The sequence below is a fragment of the Rhinolophus ferrumequinum genome, chromosome 14, assembly GCF_004115265.2.
Source record: "Rhinolophus ferrumequinum isolate MPI-CBG mRhiFer1 chromosome 14, mRhiFer1_v1.p, whole genome shotgun sequence".
Classification (NCBI taxonomy): Eukaryota; Metazoa; Chordata; class Mammalia; order Chiroptera; family Rhinolophidae; genus Rhinolophus; species Rhinolophus ferrumequinum.
The window spans coordinates 44932778-44951792 of NC_046297.1; the positions used below are offsets into that span (position 1 = coordinate 44932778).

General features: G+C 38.1%; 1 protein-coding gene across 43 annotated transcripts in view; it reads left to right on the forward strand.

The window, feature by feature from the left end:
• The window catches only part of RIMS2 (regulating synaptic membrane exocytosis 2), a 605364-nt gene that overhangs the window by 107727 nt on the left and 478622 nt on the right, over positions 1–19015 (forward strand). For 28 of the 43 annotated variants that reach the window (XM_033125943.1, XM_033125918.1, XM_033125937.1 and 25 more), the window contains exons 2-3: positions 11519–11551; positions 11949–12035. The exons of 14 other annotated variants lie outside the window; for them this stretch is intronic. In XM_033125943.1, coding sequence (XP_032981834.1) covers positions 11519–11551; positions 11949–12035 — 120 coding nt within the window. The remainder of the gene's footprint in view (positions 1–11518; positions 11552–11948; positions 12036–19015) is intronic. One more of the 43 variants, XM_033125908.1, reaches the window with a different exon arrangement.

Consider the following 19015-nt stretch of genomic DNA (forward strand, 5'->3'; position numbering starts at 1 on the left):
CACCTTTTTATATGTTCAATTTGCTATTGGATTAAGGATTTTTGCATCTATATTCGTGGGGGATGTTAATCGTTTTTTTGAATTGAGTTTCTGTATTTTTGATATACAGTAATAATACTCACTTCACAAAATGAGATGGAAAGCATTCTTTCCCCTTCTATTTTTTGAAAGATAAATGTAACTTGGTGACAGATAAGCATTATTTATTCCTTAAATTTTTGATGGAATTCACCATTGAAACCATGTGGGCCTGGAGTTTTCTTTGTAGGAAGGTTTCTATTTTTCAGATTTTTCATTTAGAAGTAATTTTTGATTTACAGAAATGTTGCAAAGATAATACAGAAAGTTGCTGTATCCCATTCATCTAGCTTTCTACAATATTAATAACTTATATAATTGTGGTGTATTTATCAAAGCAAAGAAAATAGTACTGGTACAACACTGGTAAAAACTGTAGGCTTTACTAGAATTTTACCATTTTGCCTCACTAATGTCCTTTTTCTGTCCCAGGATCTAATCTAGGATATCAGGTTGCATTTAGTTGCGTTGTCTCTTTAGTCTCTTCCAGTTTGTGACAGTTTCTCTATCATTCCTTGTTTTTATGACTTTCACATTTTGAAAAGTACTATTCAGGTATTTTGTAGAATGACCCTCATTGTGGCTTTGTTTTCTCATGACTAGATTGAGGTTATGAATTCCTTATGTGGGACTACTGAAGAATTCCACAGTAGTCCCACGTCAAATCGGGGGTTACCTTTGATCACATGGTTAAGACCAGTGTAGTGCAGGGGATCCTGCTGACTTCGCCATGTGTCATGCTGGGTGTCAGGCGGGGTCTCCGCTCCCCCTCCCCACATAAAAACGCAGGACATGGTGAGGCCAAAAAGGAACACCCACGGAGCCATAGGTAGGGGAGTGATACCACTATATTCTCGCTGGTGGCTAGGTTGGAGACACAGGAACCAGGAGCAACACAATTCTCAACCCTCACTGTGCTGCTTGGAAACTCAGCCACCATCTTCTTGCTAGCTCCCCCTTTTTCTGCTAGCCTAGCCACGGCAGTTATATTCATGGCTAATGGCTCACTGGTTACAGCTGACGGCCAACTAGCCACAGCTGATGGCCATTTGATCACAGTCGACGGCCATTTACTACCTGAGCCAGCACCTTTCTATGTGAGGCCGAGAGCCTGGAAACTGCTTTTTGGGGCTCTGTCCCCACCCCCACACTCCACCCCTACAGGGTCTCGCCTCACAATCTATGCGACAAGCGTCTTCCGCGAGGGGCCCTGTGCGAGGAGCCTGGAGGTGAATGCTATTTCCTGGAGGTGAATGCTATTTCCTGGACACAGCCAAGCTCTCTGGTCACAGCCAGGGTTTCTCAGGGCACCACCAGTACTTCTGGGCACAGCCAGACTTCCTGGACTTCTTAGGGTACCACTAGTCTCCCCGGACACAGCGAGGGCCTCTCAGGGCACTGCCACTCTCTCTGGGCACAGCCAGACTTCCTGGACTCAGCCAGGGCTTCTCAGGGCACTGCCACTCTCTCTGGACACAGCCAGACTTCCTGGACTCAGCCAGGGCTCTCAGGGCACTGCCACTCTCTTTGGGCACAGCCAGACTTCCTGGACACAGCCAGGACTCTCAGGGCACTGCCACTCTCTCTGGGCACAGCCAGACTTCCTGGACACAGCTAAGGCTCTCAGGGCACTGCCACTCTCTCTGGGCTCTCAGGGTACCATGCTGGAACAACAGCGGCTCACAGTCAAGGCGCTTACATATTCTCGATGGCGGCCGGTCAAGACACAAAAGCAAACATCCGCCAGTTCCACTACATGGTGGTATGTTCCCAAACAGTCAAGTGGTCAATTAAATTAGGGATGGAAGGCAATTCCCCATAGTCCATAGTCATTCGCCAGGGCTGTCCTGGGGGTGAGGGATGACCTTGACCTCACCCTCAGCTCCCATGGAGGACTCAGCAAGCCATTCCTCCTGGGACTACAAGTCCTGCATCCGGGCTGCCTCAGCCAGCACTTCCCAGCTCACAGGGCCGCAAGAACCTTCGCTTTCTCCAGGCTCTGCTAGTTGGGGAACCGTCCACGTCTTCCCACCCCTCCCCGGGGGTCCAGCTCTCAGGCAGCTGCTCCTCCTGGTCTTCCTGCAACTGAGTGTTCATAGGCACAAACTGCTCCACCGTCCTTTGGGGAGCTTTGGCCGACACCGTACCCTGCTCGCTGCGCCATTTGTCGTGCAGGAGACCCTGCTTGCTTCAAAAGGTCGTTAATAGCGTTCAATCATGCCAGCTGCTTGTGGGTTAGACGGAGCATGAAACAACCATTGCACGTCCATCCTGGCAGCCCAGCGCTGCACTTCTTGCCCCGTAAAATGGGTACCCCTGTCACTTTCAATGACTTGGGGGTGCCCATAGCGGGCGCACAGCCGTGTAAGAGCGACCACTGTATGCCGCTGATCCGCAGCTGGACACGGCCAAGCAAACATCAATCCCGTAGCAGTGTCCACTGCTGTAAATGCGTATATCGCATTGCGGGCCTTAGGCAGGGGTGTCATACCACTATATTCTCGCTGGCGGCTGGGTTGGAGACACAGGAACCAGGAGCAACACAATTCTCAAACCTCACTGTGCTGTTTGCAGACTCAGCCACCATCTTCTTGCTAGCTCCCCCTTTTTCTGCTAGTCTAGCCACGGCAGTTATATTCATGGCTAATGGCTCACTGGTTACAGCTGACGGCCAACTAGCCACAGCTGATGGCCATTTGATCACAGTCGACGGCCATTTACTACCTGAGCCAGCACCTTTCTATGTGAGGCCGAGAGCCTGGAAACTGTTTTTTGGGGCTCTGTCCCCACAACCAGGTCTGTCAGGTTCTTCCAACTTTACAAGTTATTATTTTTTCTCTTTCCATCCTCTGTTGGTTAGAAGTGAATTACTAATTCCAGTCCCCATTTAACGGGAGAGGAATTAAGCTCCACCACATTTCATAGAGGAATATCAAAGAATTTGTGGACATATATTAAAACCACAGTGATTAATAAATATTTTGGGCAAGATACTTTGAAGCTATGCAAATATCCTCTTTCTTTAAGTTTCGACCATGGTATTATCTGCAGCAGTTATTACTGTGATGTTCTAATGGTGATTTTCTATTTCCCTCATACCTTTCATATTTGTTGTTTGTAATTTTTCTGTTAGGAAGATATGCCCTTTCATCTGCCCATTTATGTTTGTTAATATGGATTCATGGATATTTATGTATTGGGGGAAGGTTTATAATCAATACTATTAATTATTTTGTCCTCAAATTGCTCTAGCTTTGGCCATTTGGAGTTCTTTCAGGTTGGTTTCTGTGTCTTTTTGATATGTTCCTTCCTTTTTTTCCCTTTCATTTTTGAGTAATTCCTTGCTTTCTGGCATTTTCTTACCAAAAATCAGCCATTTCTGCCAGTAGTCTTGATTACTTTGATTGGAAAGTGGTATTTAGAAGCCAAGGTCTGGTGCTAGGTGTGCTCATTGCACTGGGGTGTCACTTTTTAGGCCCTTTTAGTGGACAAAATGAGGAAATATGTATATTATCCTGTGTAGACAACACTTCTCTCTCTCTCTCTTTCTCTCACTCTCTCATCATCTGTTTATCATCTATTTATTGATTTATCAATCGATGTAGCCATCATCTATCATTTCTATGTATAATATGTAAATATGCATAGCTTCACACTATTTTATAGTCTCCAGCAGTTCTGTTACTGATTTCTAGTTCAATTTCATCGGAACACAGCATACTCTGTATGATTTGTATTCTTTTAAATTTGTTAAAGAGTGTGTTATGGCCCAGGATGTGGTCTATATTGGTGAACATTCCATATCAGCTGGAGAATAATGTGTATTCTGTATTATTAGATGAAATGTTATAGAATGTCAATTAGATCCATTTTATTGATGATGCTATTTAGTTCAGCTATCTCCTTACTGATTTTCTGCCTGCTGGAGCTGTCAATTACTGATTGAAGTGTGAAATCTTATTCTGTAACAGTAGATTTGTCTATTTTTTTGTGGCCGGTCTGTCAATTTTTGCCTCTTGGATTTTGACATTCCGCTGTTAGACGTATACACAGTAAGGATTATTATGTGTTCTTGGAGAATTCTCTCCTTTATCATTATGGAATGCCCATCTTTATCAATGGTAATTTTCCTTGCTCTGAAGTTAACTTTTTCTGAAATTAATGTAGATACTCCAGCTTTATTTTTATAATATTAGTGTTAATATATCTTCTCCATCCCTTTACATTCTTTCGTTTTTAAAAATATTTTTTCACTTATAATTGGCATACAATATTATATTAGTTTCAGGTGTTAAAAACAGTGATTAGACATTAAACACAATGATTACGAAGTGATCACACCAATAAATCCAGCACCCATCTGACATCATATTCAGTTATTACAATATTAGTATATTCCTCATGCTATACTCTATATCCCCATGATTCTTTTATAACTACCAATTTGTACCTCTTGATTCCCTTCACCCTTCACCCATCTTCCCAAGACCCACCCCCCAATCCGGCAAACATTAAAATGCTTTCTGTATCTATGAACTTGTTTCTGTTTTGATTTTTCATGTATCTTGTTCTCTAGATTCCACATATAAGTGAAATCATATGACATTTGTCTTTTTGAGTCTGACTTACTCCACTCTGGGTCCATCCATGTTATTACAGTTGACAAAATTTCATTCTTTTTTATGGCTGAGTAATATTTCATTGTGTATGTGTATCACCTCTTTTGTATCCATTCCTCCATTGATGGACACCCAGGTTGCTTCCATATTACTGGATCCTTCTATGTCTCTTGTTATAACCTTTGTTTTAAAGAGTATTTTGTTTGGTATAAATATTGATACCCCAGGTTTTTTTGTTTGTTTGTTTCCATTTACTTTCCATCCCTTTACTTCCAGTCTATGTGTCTTTCAATCTAAAGTGAGTCTCTTGTAAGGGTTTTGTTTTCTTATGCATTGAGCCACCCTATTTCTTTTGATTGGAGGATTTAACCATTTCTGTTTAAAGTAATTGTTAATAGATATGTAGTTATTGCCATTTTATTTTTCATATTTTGGATCTTTTTATTCTTCTTAAAGGAGTTCCTTTAACGTTTCTTGTAATACTTGTTTGGTGGTGATAAACTCCTTTAGTTTTTTTCTTGTCTGGGAAGCTCTTTATCTGTCCTTCAATTTTAAATGATAGTTTTGCTGGGTGGAGTAATCTTGGTTGTAGGTCCTTACTCTTTTCATCACTTTGAATATTTCTTGCCAATCCCTTCAGGCCTGCAAAGTTTCTGTTGAGAAATTAACTGACAGTCTTATGGGAGCTCCCTTGTAGGTAACTAACTGCTTTTTTTCTTGCTGCATTTAAGATTCTCTCTGTTTTTGATTTTTGGCATTTTAATTATGATGTGTCTTGGTGTAGGCCTCTTTGGGTTCATCTTATTTGGGACTCTATGCTTTCTGGGTTTCTACATCTATTTCCTTTGTCTGGTTAGGAAAATTTTCCATCATTATTTCTTCAAATAGGTTTTCAATTCCTTGCTCTCTCTCTCTTCTCCTTCTGGTATCCCTATGATATGAATGCTGTTCTGCTTGATGTCGTCCCAGAGGCCCCTTAAACTATTCTCATTTTTTTGTTTTTTGGATTCTTTTTTCTTTTTGCTATTCTGTTTGAGTGTTTTCTGCTACCTTATTTTCCAAATCGCTGATTTGATCCTCTACTTCATCTAGTCTTTTGGTGATTTTTTCAAGTGTATTCTTTATTTCAGTTAGTATATTTCTTTACTTCTGACTGGTTCTTTTTTTAATAGTTTTATGCCCTTTTTCTTGCTTTCTCTTTGTTGAAGTTTTCGCTAAGTTCTTTGAGCATTCTTATAACCATTATGTTGAACTCTCTATCTGATAGGTTGCTTTTCTCTATTTTGTTTAGTTCTTTTTCTGGAGTTTTCTCCTGTTTTTCATTTGGCACATATTTCTTTGTTTCCTCAATTTGGCTGTCTCTCTGTTTCTATGTACTAGGTAGATCTGCTGCATTTACCAGTCTTGGTCAGTGGCCCTATGTAGTAGGTGCCCTGTGGGGCACAGTGGCACAGTCTCCCTGGTCACTTGTGCTGAGTGCTCCAGGAGTGTCTCTTGTGTGGGTTGTGTGTGTCTTCTTTTTATAGTTGAGCCTCGATTGCTATTGGCAAGTCAGTCAGTGGGATTGATTCTCAGGCTGACTGGCTGTGAGTTTGGACATGTCCACTGCTTACAGGCTCCTGTGCAGGGAGCTTACCCCACAGAGTAGGATTAGCCCCAGGGTGCCTATTGTGACTGCCCTTTGGGTTTGCCACTTGTGGGGCTAATTGGGTGGTGCTCTGCTGTGGTCTGAAGCTGACCTACAGGTATATTGATTCTGGGGCCTCTTGGGAGGGGCTCTGGTGCAGGCCTATGTCAGTCACTGCCTGTGACCATCCAGGGACTACCTGATAGGAACTAGAAAGCAATCCATGGTTGATCACTTCCTGTACTGGACCTGGAGGTGCATGTGAGAGGTCATGCTGTGAATCAAGGATGGCTGCTGCATCCTTGTCTGGGAAAGCTCCTGTTGCCACCTGCCAGCTCCCAGGGAAGGCTCAGCCACTGAGTGAGCCTCCTGCAGTACACGAGTTGGGTGAGGCAGGATGTCAGGGAGTCACCAGGGTGAGATGAGTGGTGTTCACCAGGTTAATGTATGTTTTGGTTTGGTGTCAGTGCTGAGCCTGGAGCTACTCAGCAAAAGTCTCAAAGCACACTAAGGGCAGTCATCACCGACCTGGGGCCCATGGATCACTGAGAGTTGTCCAAGAAATAGTGCGATGTTGTCAGGGCTCAGTGCTCACTGAGAAAGTGCCTTCTGTATTGTGTGAGTTGGGTGGGGCGGTGTCCCAGGGAGTCACCAATGTGGGCCTAGTGGAGTTCACCAGGCCAATACAGATTCAGATTTGGCCGTGTTGGAGGCGTGGCTGAATACAGGAATGATGCAACCGCCTGCTGGCTGCAAGGGAGGAGGATTCTACACAGGGAAAATGGTGACTGTTCCTCCAGTTCTTGTCCTGAAGCCACACAGCTCCGTCTCCCTGTGTATGTCTCTGACTCCTCCCTCATCATTGTTCTTCCAGTGGAGCCCAGGATGAGTGCCTGTGAGCGCGTGAGTGTGTGTCTGGATTTAAGAAGATGTCTGGATTTCCCACAGCCTTCCATCCGACCCAGACAGTCAGAATCCCCACTGTTTTTCACAGCCAGATGTAGGAGCTCCTCTTCTGGTACCCGTACTCTGGGCTGGAGAGCTCCGAGTGGGGCTGGGTTCCTCTATTGCTCTGTTGGGGATCTCCACAGCTGAGATCCCTCCCAATTCACAACCAGCACATGCAGGTGTGGGGCCAGCCCTTTTTGCATCTCTGTCCTCCTACCAGTCTCTGTGTGGCTTCTTTATATCTTTATTATAAAACTTCTATTTAGCTAGACTTCAGATGGTTCTCCAGGTTGATTGTTCTATAATTTAGTTGTCATTTCAATGTGGTCATGGGAGGAGGCAAGCACAGTGTTTATCTACTCTGCCATCTTGGATCTCCAATCCCAGCCATTATTTTTTCAAATATTTCCTTTGCCTCCTCTTTCCCTGTCTCTTTTTCTGGATTTTCCACATCAACCCTATATTGGTCTACTTAATGGTGTCCCACAGGTCCCTTCAGCTCTGTTCACTTTTCTTCAATCTTTTTGTTTTCCTTGTTCCTCTGATTCAGTAATTTACATTGTTTCATCTTCAAGATTTCTTCTCCGTCCTAAAATCTGACTCTGTATCTCTCTAGTGAATTTTTTTATGTCAGTTACTATACTTTCATCTTCAGCATTCCTTTTTTGGTTTATTTTTAGGTTTTCTGTCTCTTTATTGATATTTCCATTTTGTTCATACATTTTTCTTTTTCATTTTCTCCACATGTTACTTTACTTCTTTGAACATGTTTAAAATCATTGATTTAGTCTTTGTCTAGTAGATCTGCCATCAGGATTTTTTAGGGATAGTTTTTGTTGATCATTTTTTCCTTTGAATTGACCTTACTTTCCTATTTATCTGTATGCATTGTAATTTTTCTTTTCATTGAAAACTGGACATTTGAATCTAATCATGTGGTAACTTGGGAAATCATATTCTTCACCTTCATTTGGTTTTGTTGTTTTCTGTTGGAGGACAGGGTCCTTTTTACCTACCCTGGAACCTGCACGTGTTCAGGTTGCTCCAGGAACAGTTGTACAACTATCCACCATGGGGCTGGGAGATGAGGGGATAGGTAGCTGTCAGCATGCTAAAAGCTCAAATTGACCGAAATTAATAGCAATGTACAATGCAAGCCTTCTGAAGTTGAAAACTTTCAATAGACAGCAGATTGCCAAAATAGTTATATTAGACAGATTCAGGCGTTGTTGTCTAAGTGGGGAGACTGATTTCTGTTGCTTTCTACTCAGTCAACTTTTCAGAATATTCTCTTCTATTGTCTTTATCTTTGTCTTCTTTCTGTTTTGTGTTTCCCTAGAGACTCCTTACTAAATAGTGTCTAAATCTTTCAGTTCTTTTAGTTGTAATCCTGTTATTATTCAGGAATACTAATGATTTGTTTGTAAGGTGTTGATGCAGGAGAAGCATTGGACAGTCCTATAATTAGGTCTCAGTTTTTTAGTGAGCCTGAGTTGGGTACATTCCTTCTGCCCATGAAGAAGGTTAGAGGGAGCTGTAGTTTGATATTTTCCTTCTCCCACAGCAAAGGCTAGAGGGGACTGTAATTTGGTATTTACCTTCCTCAATGTTGTTTGGTTTTTGTAAAACTCCAGTTGGTTAAGCTCTGGTAAAATATTTTCCCTTGATGCTGGCATTGTTCAGAGTATAGAGTTCTGGGAGTGTTTAAAAAGGGTTACTTTCCTCTCCTTTTGCTGGATGCAGGAGATTTTTGTCTGATCTTTTCAGTGAGCAACTGGTAGGGCTCCTGGAGGTAAAATTTATGGAAATGCCTAAGACTAAGACCTCTTGGAATTTTAAACTCTCGATCTGCTTTACACTGGAGGTACAGCAATTGGTTAATTATAGTACAGAGTGTTCCTACAGATACTGGCTCCAAGTATGGACTTCTCTTGCTGGGTGCATACTCTTGTTAAAATGTGATATGTGATACTCTGTATCCGCTTGTCTTTTTCTCTAGTTTTTAGGGCAGCAGTTTGCTCGGTGACCTAAATTCTTTATGGCTTTAAAAAGAGTTGTTGATTTTCAGTTTGTTCAGCTTTTTTTCCTGTAAGGACTGAAGTAATAATTTCCAAGCTCTTTATGTATCAGACTGAAGCTGGGTATCCCTCATACACTTTTTGGAATGCAGGAATATAGGAGTTTGTTGTCAGTAATGTCAAAGAAGTATATTATGTAATTATTTTTCATATTACCAGTTCTTAAATTATTATCTCAACATGAATTTTAATTATGGTCAGATACTTTGAGGTTTGATTTTTATCTAAAATATTGAAAAAAGGAGAATAATTTTATACTCATGATTGTATTAAAGACAGGATAAATATTTATACTACCATATTATGATACATACAGAGGGTGCCAAAAAATGTATATACATTTTAAGAAAGGAAAACGGTATTAAAATTGTAATACTCGATATATACCGATAAAAGATGAATACAAGTCACGTTTGACTTCTGCAGTTACAAGAGGTGATCAAAGTGGTTACCGTCAGCATCTGAGACACTTCTGATTTCTCAGACACTTCTGATTACGGAGAACTACTGCTTGAGCAACATTGACTAAAGTGTCCACTTGTATTCTATTTTTTGGCACCCGGTATTTTAACTGGGAAGCTGATACAAATATTTGTATATTTCATATATAAATATTTTACAAAGCCCAGAAATAGTTCCTGAATTGGTAATTAGAATTTTTATGTCTATTAATTTTTTCAAGTAAAGATTTGAAATTGGAAACTGATTTGTAGGTTAATATCAATTTATTTACTGTAATAGTGTTTGTCACCAATTAAGAATAACATGATTCCTTTCAGCATATCGCTCAGGATTTCAATATCTCCTCCTTTACATATTTATTTCAATATTTGTTGTTTTTAACACATTATTTGGTGAAGGGTAATCTTGAATTGTTCTCCATTTTGATGAGCTGGTGTAGTAATCTTTCTTTGTCATTATCTATATTCGACTTCTTTTGTTCCAAAATGTTAAGAGATTTTTGTCTTATTAAAGAAATACAATGGTAAGTGTTTTAGATAGAATCCAATGTCACTATAGTTTGCTTGTGTTTGTTTGTTAATATATTTGGTGTTAAATAAAATCTTTTATAACTAATCCATTATATTATTATTTATATACTAAATGATGTGGCTTTAGCTCCAGGCTAAAACTGCTATACTTTTTGGTTTGTGCAGAGAACACAGAATTTTTTTTTTTATATGTATATAATTACCAGTTATATTTATTTATTGGGATAATGGTGTATCTTTTAAATTATTGCTTAAATCATTATAAATAAGAATACACTGGAAATGAAAATCAATTTGATTTAAAGGGAATTTAATTTACTGTGTTAATATAATTTCCTAATGAAAGTCCTAGATTTTGGTGACCGGTTTTTATTACCAATTCTTAGTCTTATTTTGGGAAACTGAAAGCTAATCAAGTCATTATTGATTCATAGGTTTGTTTACCTCTCAGGAGCAGTCCTAGGCAAAGTGTAGGAAGCCAAATTTCAGAGTCATTGCTACCTTGTGTATGATCTTTCTGTACTTTTTAAATATCCAGTGTTATTTCAGTGAAGTACTGTGTTGATTATAGTTTAAATACATATTTAGACTGTTATATGAATAATTTACTTTAGCTTAGGAATATTTTAAATTTAATATACATAGTTATTTCAGTAGCTATTTTTAGGTAGATTGGATACATAACCCCCTTTTTCCAATTCCTTTATCTGCTTTTTAAGCAGTAAATACCATCATATACATTTTTGAAACCTTATATTTTATTTAAAATTCTATGCTTTTACTTCAATTTATATTAATGAATAAATTTAAAACATACAGAGGAAATCCATCTTCAGTAAATCAAATTAGATATGGTATTTAATATGGTACCTTACAATAATTATTTTAAAAGTGTCAATATCAATAGCAACAAAAATATGCAGAAAACTTGAAGACTAAATCACGAAATCGTTAAAACAGTAGTAGAGTTTTAATATCGGTCCTCCATTAAGTACAAATGATTCAACTTCTCTTTTGTGTGTCAAACTAATTAAAATGTATAATTACAATATTTATCAAAGCACTAAGCTTTTCTATGTAACAAACCTCATTTGTCCTTTTTATATGACCACAAATCTGTAGATAGAAAGTTTTTCATAGTACAGTGCACTCAGTTGTGCAAACTTATCTTTTTAGGGTCAAAGAAGAACACAAACCACAGCCGACACAGTAAGTAAATATATTGAGTGCAGTAGGCTTGACTTCTGTACCTTCGCCATATTCTGCTTTCTGCACCTTGGATGGTATTAGCTTCCACTAATACTGGATAGGCTGCAGCTAGTGTGTCTTCTGCTTTCTGACTTTCTGGCTTATTAGAGAGGTGCCTGCAGTTTCTTATGTCATCCACATACTGACTGGATGTAGTTTTTTGCTGCCTGCTTGTGGACTGGTTAAGTGTTCAAACTTAATTTCCCTACATTCTGACTGCCTGGGTGGTTAATTGGAGCTCACATTTCCATTGGCTGTAGCTTTTGTGCCTGTGTATTTTTATTATGAATAAGAAAACATTTGACCTACATTGTTATTCATTTGGTTATTCAGTCACATTATTTGCTTATTTAAACAGGTGGTTTCCCTTTAGTGGGATCACTGAACTGGTAAATAACGTTCTTCAGCCCCAGCAAAAACAACAAAATGAAAAGGAGCCCCAGACGTAAGTAAGCTGATCTGTATAGACTAAATATTATCTCTGATAGTATAACATACTGAAGAGTATGTATTAAAATACTGCCCTTGAATATTATTCCTCAGAAATGAATATTGTTAGGTTATGAGCTTTATACTTATACCTTTAATTAGCCCATGGAAATCGAAAAAGAAAAGGATAATTTATAGGGTAGTAACAACAAAGAGGTAATTCCCCCCAGCCCCCAGTTTACTATAAATAACGTGAACTGTATTAATCCATTAAAATATCTTTCTCCAATAATATAATTTATTCCAAAGAGTATTTTTTTCCCTCAGAAATAGTTCCAGAAGACATTATGAGGTTTCAATTCCCAAATTCAATCTTTGGTCGAATAGTTTCAGAAAAGTTGTTTTAAGAAAGATTAAGCAGGTTTTTTTTATTGTAATACTTCTGACAGCCTAAATGTGCTACAAAATGTTAGAACATGCCATGTTTGCTAAACTTATTTGACTACTGAATCTTGTTTTCACTGAACATTTCATTAGATTATGAACCATAATTTGGGAAATGAAGAATTTATTTTCACATGACCTGAAACATTAAAAAAAAGTCCATTCTATCTATTTTAGTTGTTAGCAGATTAAAAAACATTCGTTAAAAAGTTGTTCACACTTGTATCTTTTTAACTTCATGCAAGCAATATTATTTAGGTTGTTAAGTGGAGGTAACTCTGAAAATGTGAGAAAGACTGCATATGTATTTAAATTCTAGTCTCCCCATGATAACTTCCATTTTATACAACCTCTGTGCTTTCGTAAAGGAGTTTATGTCAGTTGGAGAAGATGGTTTGTTTGTAGGAATGGACAGACTGAGAAATGACATGACCTCTAAGAGAGAATGAGAATGGCTACTTAGAAGCCCTACGATGAAATATATAGAAAACATTCACTTTTGCCTTTAAATGCAAACTAGAAGATAAATGTCTTCTTGTGTTGTTGTTATAGATGAGGATAATCTCCTCAACCATTTTATTGTTACTTTGCATGCATTTTATTTTTAATTTTGTCAGTGTTTCAGTTTCAACTGAAGTAAAATATGTTGTGATATACCACTCCTAATAGTTGATATGTGGTTCTAGAATTGGAACTGTTGCTGTCTTTGATCTTTGGCATCTAACAGAGTGGCTCATCTATAATCGGAATGCAATAAATATTTCTTTATAATTGATTTTACATGTTTTATCATTTTATGATATAATAATACTGTGTCACAATGAATAGGAATAAATTTAATACTCTTTCTAATTAGCAAAAATTGTATTAAATGGCACACAATGTCATTGTTTTGCTGATTTTTCTCTAAGGCACTGAAACATAATAAAATAGTAAAATCAATAACAAAATATAATTAGATGCAACTTTGCCTCAATTTTAAGTGACTTCAGTTATGTATCTTGCTTGTGACTTTTAGAGAATAATCAAGATTAAGTCTTATTATATAGTAGATTAAGATGGGCATTAAATAAATAGATATTTTGTCAGTAACTTTAAAAAGTGATATCTAATTATTCAAACAAAGTAACAACTGATTGGCATAAACAAAGATCAAGGCAAATTTGAAAAGAAATAGCTTTCCTTCAATATAAATATAATTCAAATTGCTTTGATTTTTGGATAGGAAGATGGTAGGAGAAAAGACTAGTACTTTCAGATGTTTTAAAAATTAATTCTTGGTTAGTAGGTATTGTTTCCATTAAAGTTTCTTGGACAACTCATTCATTCTTGTGGTTCTGTGATTTGTGCAGATTTAAAAATTCAGAATTAATAGGTTCTCTCAATAGTTACCTTCTTCATCTTCATTTTTACGCTGAAGATTTCTGGTATATAATTTTCTAGGATATTTCCTTTATATTTCTGATCCACAGACCAGGATTACTTCTGAATCTTCTCTTTCAATTCATGTTCTCTTTGATCAGAGTCTACGACTTCTTTCTGCGTCATCTCATTTGTTTCTCTCTTTGATTACCATTTGAGTGGAATAGCTTCTTATCTGCTTACTTTATATTTATTCATCCCTAAAATCATTTCTGAGAGCAAAATTTCACGTATTTATTTTAATTTATTAAATGTTAAGAGGTAGGACTTAATTTTTTTGTATTCTGTATAAACATTTTCATAGTAGAATAACTAAGTAAATGTTCTATCAGTATTAAAAATCTAATATTTCCTGACCAGTAATTTCATTTTAATGAAATTTGGGTAATTCACATGAAATTGTAGGTATAAGTAGAACAGTGTATTCAACTTGGACTTTCTTTAAACTTTGAGGCATAGAAAATTGAGCTTTTTGTTTCAGTTGTCAGCTCATTCAACCCTTGCAAAAAATTGCTTAATATACAAATTAAATAATTTTATCATCTTTACTTCACTATTTCTTTACATCAGCATCAAAATGAGGGAAAGTTGTCCATAAAGGCAATATAAATTATATGTAAATTTTCAGACATGTTCCTGGATAATTAAGGATGGGCATACTAGGAAAAGAATGGTAAATGCTTTGTGATGCAACTGTTATTTTAATGTTGTATCCCCAACATCTAGCATAATATCAAAGGTAAGTAAGAGTTTTTAAATACAAATTAAACTAATCAATTGGATTAGTTTGTTTGAATTTTCATATAACAGTTTTACTCATGTTGTGATATGATAATATACTTTTAAATACTTGAAAAATTTAAAATTTGAATCACTGCAATTAGATGACCATTTAATATAGTAATCTTCTTTGATTATGAGGTCTTTTAATAGGAAAAAATGCTAAGGGGAAGAGTGTTTTTTTAAGCATAAGGAACATCATATATGAAAGTTTTTAGGTAGCTAAGGATTTGAGAGATACAAAGAAGCCCAGTGTGCTGTAAAGTAATATAGTGGTCAAGAGGGAATGTGTCAGGAAATGAGGCTCCAGAGGTAGGATTCAGATAAGGTAGTGTTTTTATAGATAATGATACAGATTTTAGGGCTGAGTATCAATATAAAGGGAAGATATTGAAAAGTTTTAAACATGGGAGCAATGTGATTTAATTTATGTACAAAGATCAATCTGGCTGCTCTATGAGTGAGTGAGAATAGAAGTGGAGAGAGCAATGAGGCGGCTTTTGTGAAGGACTCTGCTTGAAATCATGATGACATGGACCAGGTTAATTACAGTGAAGATGGGGAGAAGTAGATTGGGATTATATTAGAGGTTGGAATGACATGATTTGTTAGTGGAGTAGATTTGGAGGGAGTTAGTAAGGAAGAGAAAAGAACCAAAGATGGCTGCAAGATTTCTGATTGGAAGAACTAATTGGGTGGTGATGGCATTAACTATGGTCAAGAAGGGGAAAGGATGAACAGGTTAAGAGTGGAAACTAAAACTTAAGTTTTAAACTTTATTTTTTAAATAAATTTTATTGGGAAATGTTGGGGGACAGTGTGTTTCTCCAGGCCCCATCAGCTCCAAGTTGTTGTCCTTCAATCTAGTTGTGGAAGGCGCAGCTCAGCTCCAAGTCCAGTTGCTTTTTTCAATCTTTAGTTGCAGGGGGCGCAGCCCACCATCCCATGTGGGAATTGAATTGGCATCCTTGTTGTTGAGAGCTCGTGCTCCAACCAACTGAGCCGCCCGGCCACCCCGCCAGAAGCTCAGCGGCAGCTCGTTGTCTTCATCTAGTTGTGGAGGGTGCAGCTCACTGGTCCATGTGGGAATTGAACTGGCAACCCTGTGTTCAGAGATCGCGCTCTAACCAATTGAGCCATCCAGCCGCCCCAAGTTTTAAACTTTTTAAGTTTAAGATGCCTGTAAATTAGTCAGCTTTAAAAGAGAGAGATGGATTGGCTGGACATACAACTTTGGAATTGTCTAGAAGAATAGATAAGATAACCTAGAGAGAGAGAGAGAGTGTGTGTGATGAACAGCAGATAAGAAGGTCTGTGATTGAGCCCCAAAGAATTCTGTTACTGTGCAGGGTACTAAGAATCCAGAGATAAAAGGACTGTGGTTCCTGCTCTCAAATATTTCACATTCAAGTGGGGAAAAGACATGTTGATAAGCAATTAGCAATATTGTGGAGACTTAAAGTTTTGTCTTTGACATGTAAAGAGTTTGGGAGTTGTCATTCTCATTCTCACAACAAGAAAAAAATCTGAACAAACTAATTACCAACAACTTTTCTTCTTTAATTTTCTTAGATACATCAGAAAATTGAGATCACAGGGCTTATCAATGCCCGACAACTGGAGATAGAGGTGAATAAAGAGTATTATAGCTTGCTGGGAGCAGAAACCACTGGGGCTAGGATCTGGTAGGAAAACTTAAACTATACTTTACAAACAACTGAAGGCTGAGTGTGGACTAACTTAAAAGTTAATTCCTGGGGGCCCAGACTTAGGGGACCTCCCCAGTTTTGTGAGTTTACTTTCAGGAACCCCACCAGGTTCTCAAGGTGAAGATCAGGAGAAAATTCTCTCATACTTCCAGCAGAGACAAGGGAAAAGTAACCATTTAGAAATACTCCCAGAGCTTTTCGTTCTCAAGGAAAACTAATTCAGTAGAGCCTAACCAACATGAGAGAAGGGAAATACCCAACTGCAGTCCGCTCTAACCTTCCTGTCTCACCAAAAGGGAGAAAAGCAGAGAAGTATTTGTGAAGGTCACGGCCCAGGGGCACAGGTCCACTAAAAAACTGAGACTTATTTATAGGATATAGAATGCTTCTCTTTAAAGGGGTAACTCAGGATCCAGACTGCTTCCATCTTGTTGGTAAGTCTGCTGGGACACATAGCTACCAGGGTTGCTGCATCAGAGGAAGAGAGAGAATGGACATCTCATACTTATTCTTAACCATGTAAAACAGGAAGTGACATGGACCACTTTTGCTCACAGCTCATTGCCCAAAACTTGTCACAAGGCTCTTAACTGACTTCAAGGACATCTAGAAAGTTTCTCCAGGTGCTCATGAAGAGAGAGCAACATAATATCTATTATAGTTATTTTACATTTAATTCTCATTTATTGCAATGAGATGGAAATTTCAGGATGCTGAAAGATAAAGATTTGCCAAAAGAATGCTACTATAGCAAAGATAACTCTCAATATCAGTCCCTACTCTTGTTGCTATTGTTTCTACTGAACTGCAGTAATGACTAATTTTTATAAGACTGAAGATTAGAAGAAAATCCAAATATAGAAGTGTGGTTTGGAAGGAAGGAAATTTATAGGTGGTGTTTCAGGGAACACCTGTTAAATTTTGTCAGAGGGATTACACGAAGACTTTTGCATTTTCTTAGGTGAAAGTGAAATACTATAGTAGATTAAAGATACGATAACTGAAAATATATGGAAGCATGCTGAGAAACCTTTAGGTGACCTTCAGAGATGCTAACGTACAATAAAAAATAAGATGGATAGTAAACAACATAATTTAAAAAAGGAACAGAGATAGCAGAAATCTTCTGTTCTTGGGTGGAAGCTGTCTACTTTGGTTTGTCATCTTCATGATCTAAGAGTCATTGGTTAGCTGTTTCCTTCCAAAGATAATTTGGAGAATTCTTAAGATTCTCTGTGGGGACAGAGCCCCAAAAAGCAGTTTCCAGGCTCTCAGCCTCACGTGGAAAGGTGCTGGCTCAGGTAGTAAATGGCCATCAACTGTGATTGGATGGCCATCAGCTGTGGCTAGTTGGCCGTCAGCTGTAACCAGTGAGCCACTGGCCACTAATGTAACTGCTGTGGCTACGCTAGCAGAAAATGGTGGCTAGCAAGACGATGGTGGCTGAGCTGGCAAGAGCGGATTGCGGTTAGCACGGTGGATTGCAGCTAACAAGTGAGGTTGGTTGTCTGAGAGAAGTGGGCGGCAGGTAGTGGTTAGTGTGGCTCCTGCTTCCTGTGTCTCCAACCCAGCTAGCTGCCAGTGAGACTATAATGGTATGGCTCTCCTATCTATGGCTCCGTGGGTGTTCCTGTTTGGCCTCACCATGTCCTGCATTCTTATGTGGGGAGTGGGAGCTGAGACCCCGCCTGCCACTCTGCATGACACTCTCCTATTTAGTTTCCTGATGTAGTTTTCCAACAGTCCAGGCAAAATTGTTTGTGTCTTTTTTAGTTGCAAAATAATGAATTTAGGGATCAACATTTTGAGGCTTTCACTGAAGTGTTAATTGTTAACATGACTCATTACAGTCTTTTCTATTAAGACTCTGGGGCAATTTTTCTTTCCTAGCTCGTCCAGAAGACTAAATCTCAAGGTTTCTGGTTATGGAGAGTTTTGGAAAGACTGCTTATACTTGTTGATGATTAACACTAAGTATATCACATGATTCCTTTGTTGTACTTAATTATGTTAACTTGCAATAGAAATAAGTCTAAGATTGGAGGGGAAATTTCTAAATGCATGGGCAGCGTATTAGTAACTCTTAAGGGAGAGCTGCTGGATCCCCAAAAGGGTTGTTTTTATTGTTTGGAAGTCTAATTAATGACAGTGGAAATTGAAGGGTCCTTGAGAATATATTAATTTAATTTTACTTTAAAAATTCCACTTGTTCTTTCTTTTTCTGAAGATTGAGGATGATAAGGACAAAGCTGCTTTTATGTAAGCTATATGCTTCTTATTGGTGCTTGACTGGTCAAAATGGTTGATACAGAGTTTTGAAATGGAGAAGGAAGTTACTGCACGTAGGTGTGTTTCCAAGTCCAGCACAGATATTCTTCAATCTGAATAATCTAAAATTGCCTGCATCTGTCATATACTTTAAAACAACCTTAAATTCCTTTTGGCTCAAGAAAGGGATAAATAAGGAAAAATTGTGAATGACAGATTGCTAATACAGAAAAATGAATTTAGAAAAAAATGTAAAAGTAGCAAATTACTTATTGCCAAGGAAAGATTTTATTAAAACATAACATGTGTAGTGAAAAGTGCACAAATTGAAAATATATAGCTCATTGAAGTGCCAGATGGTGAACTTAATCTG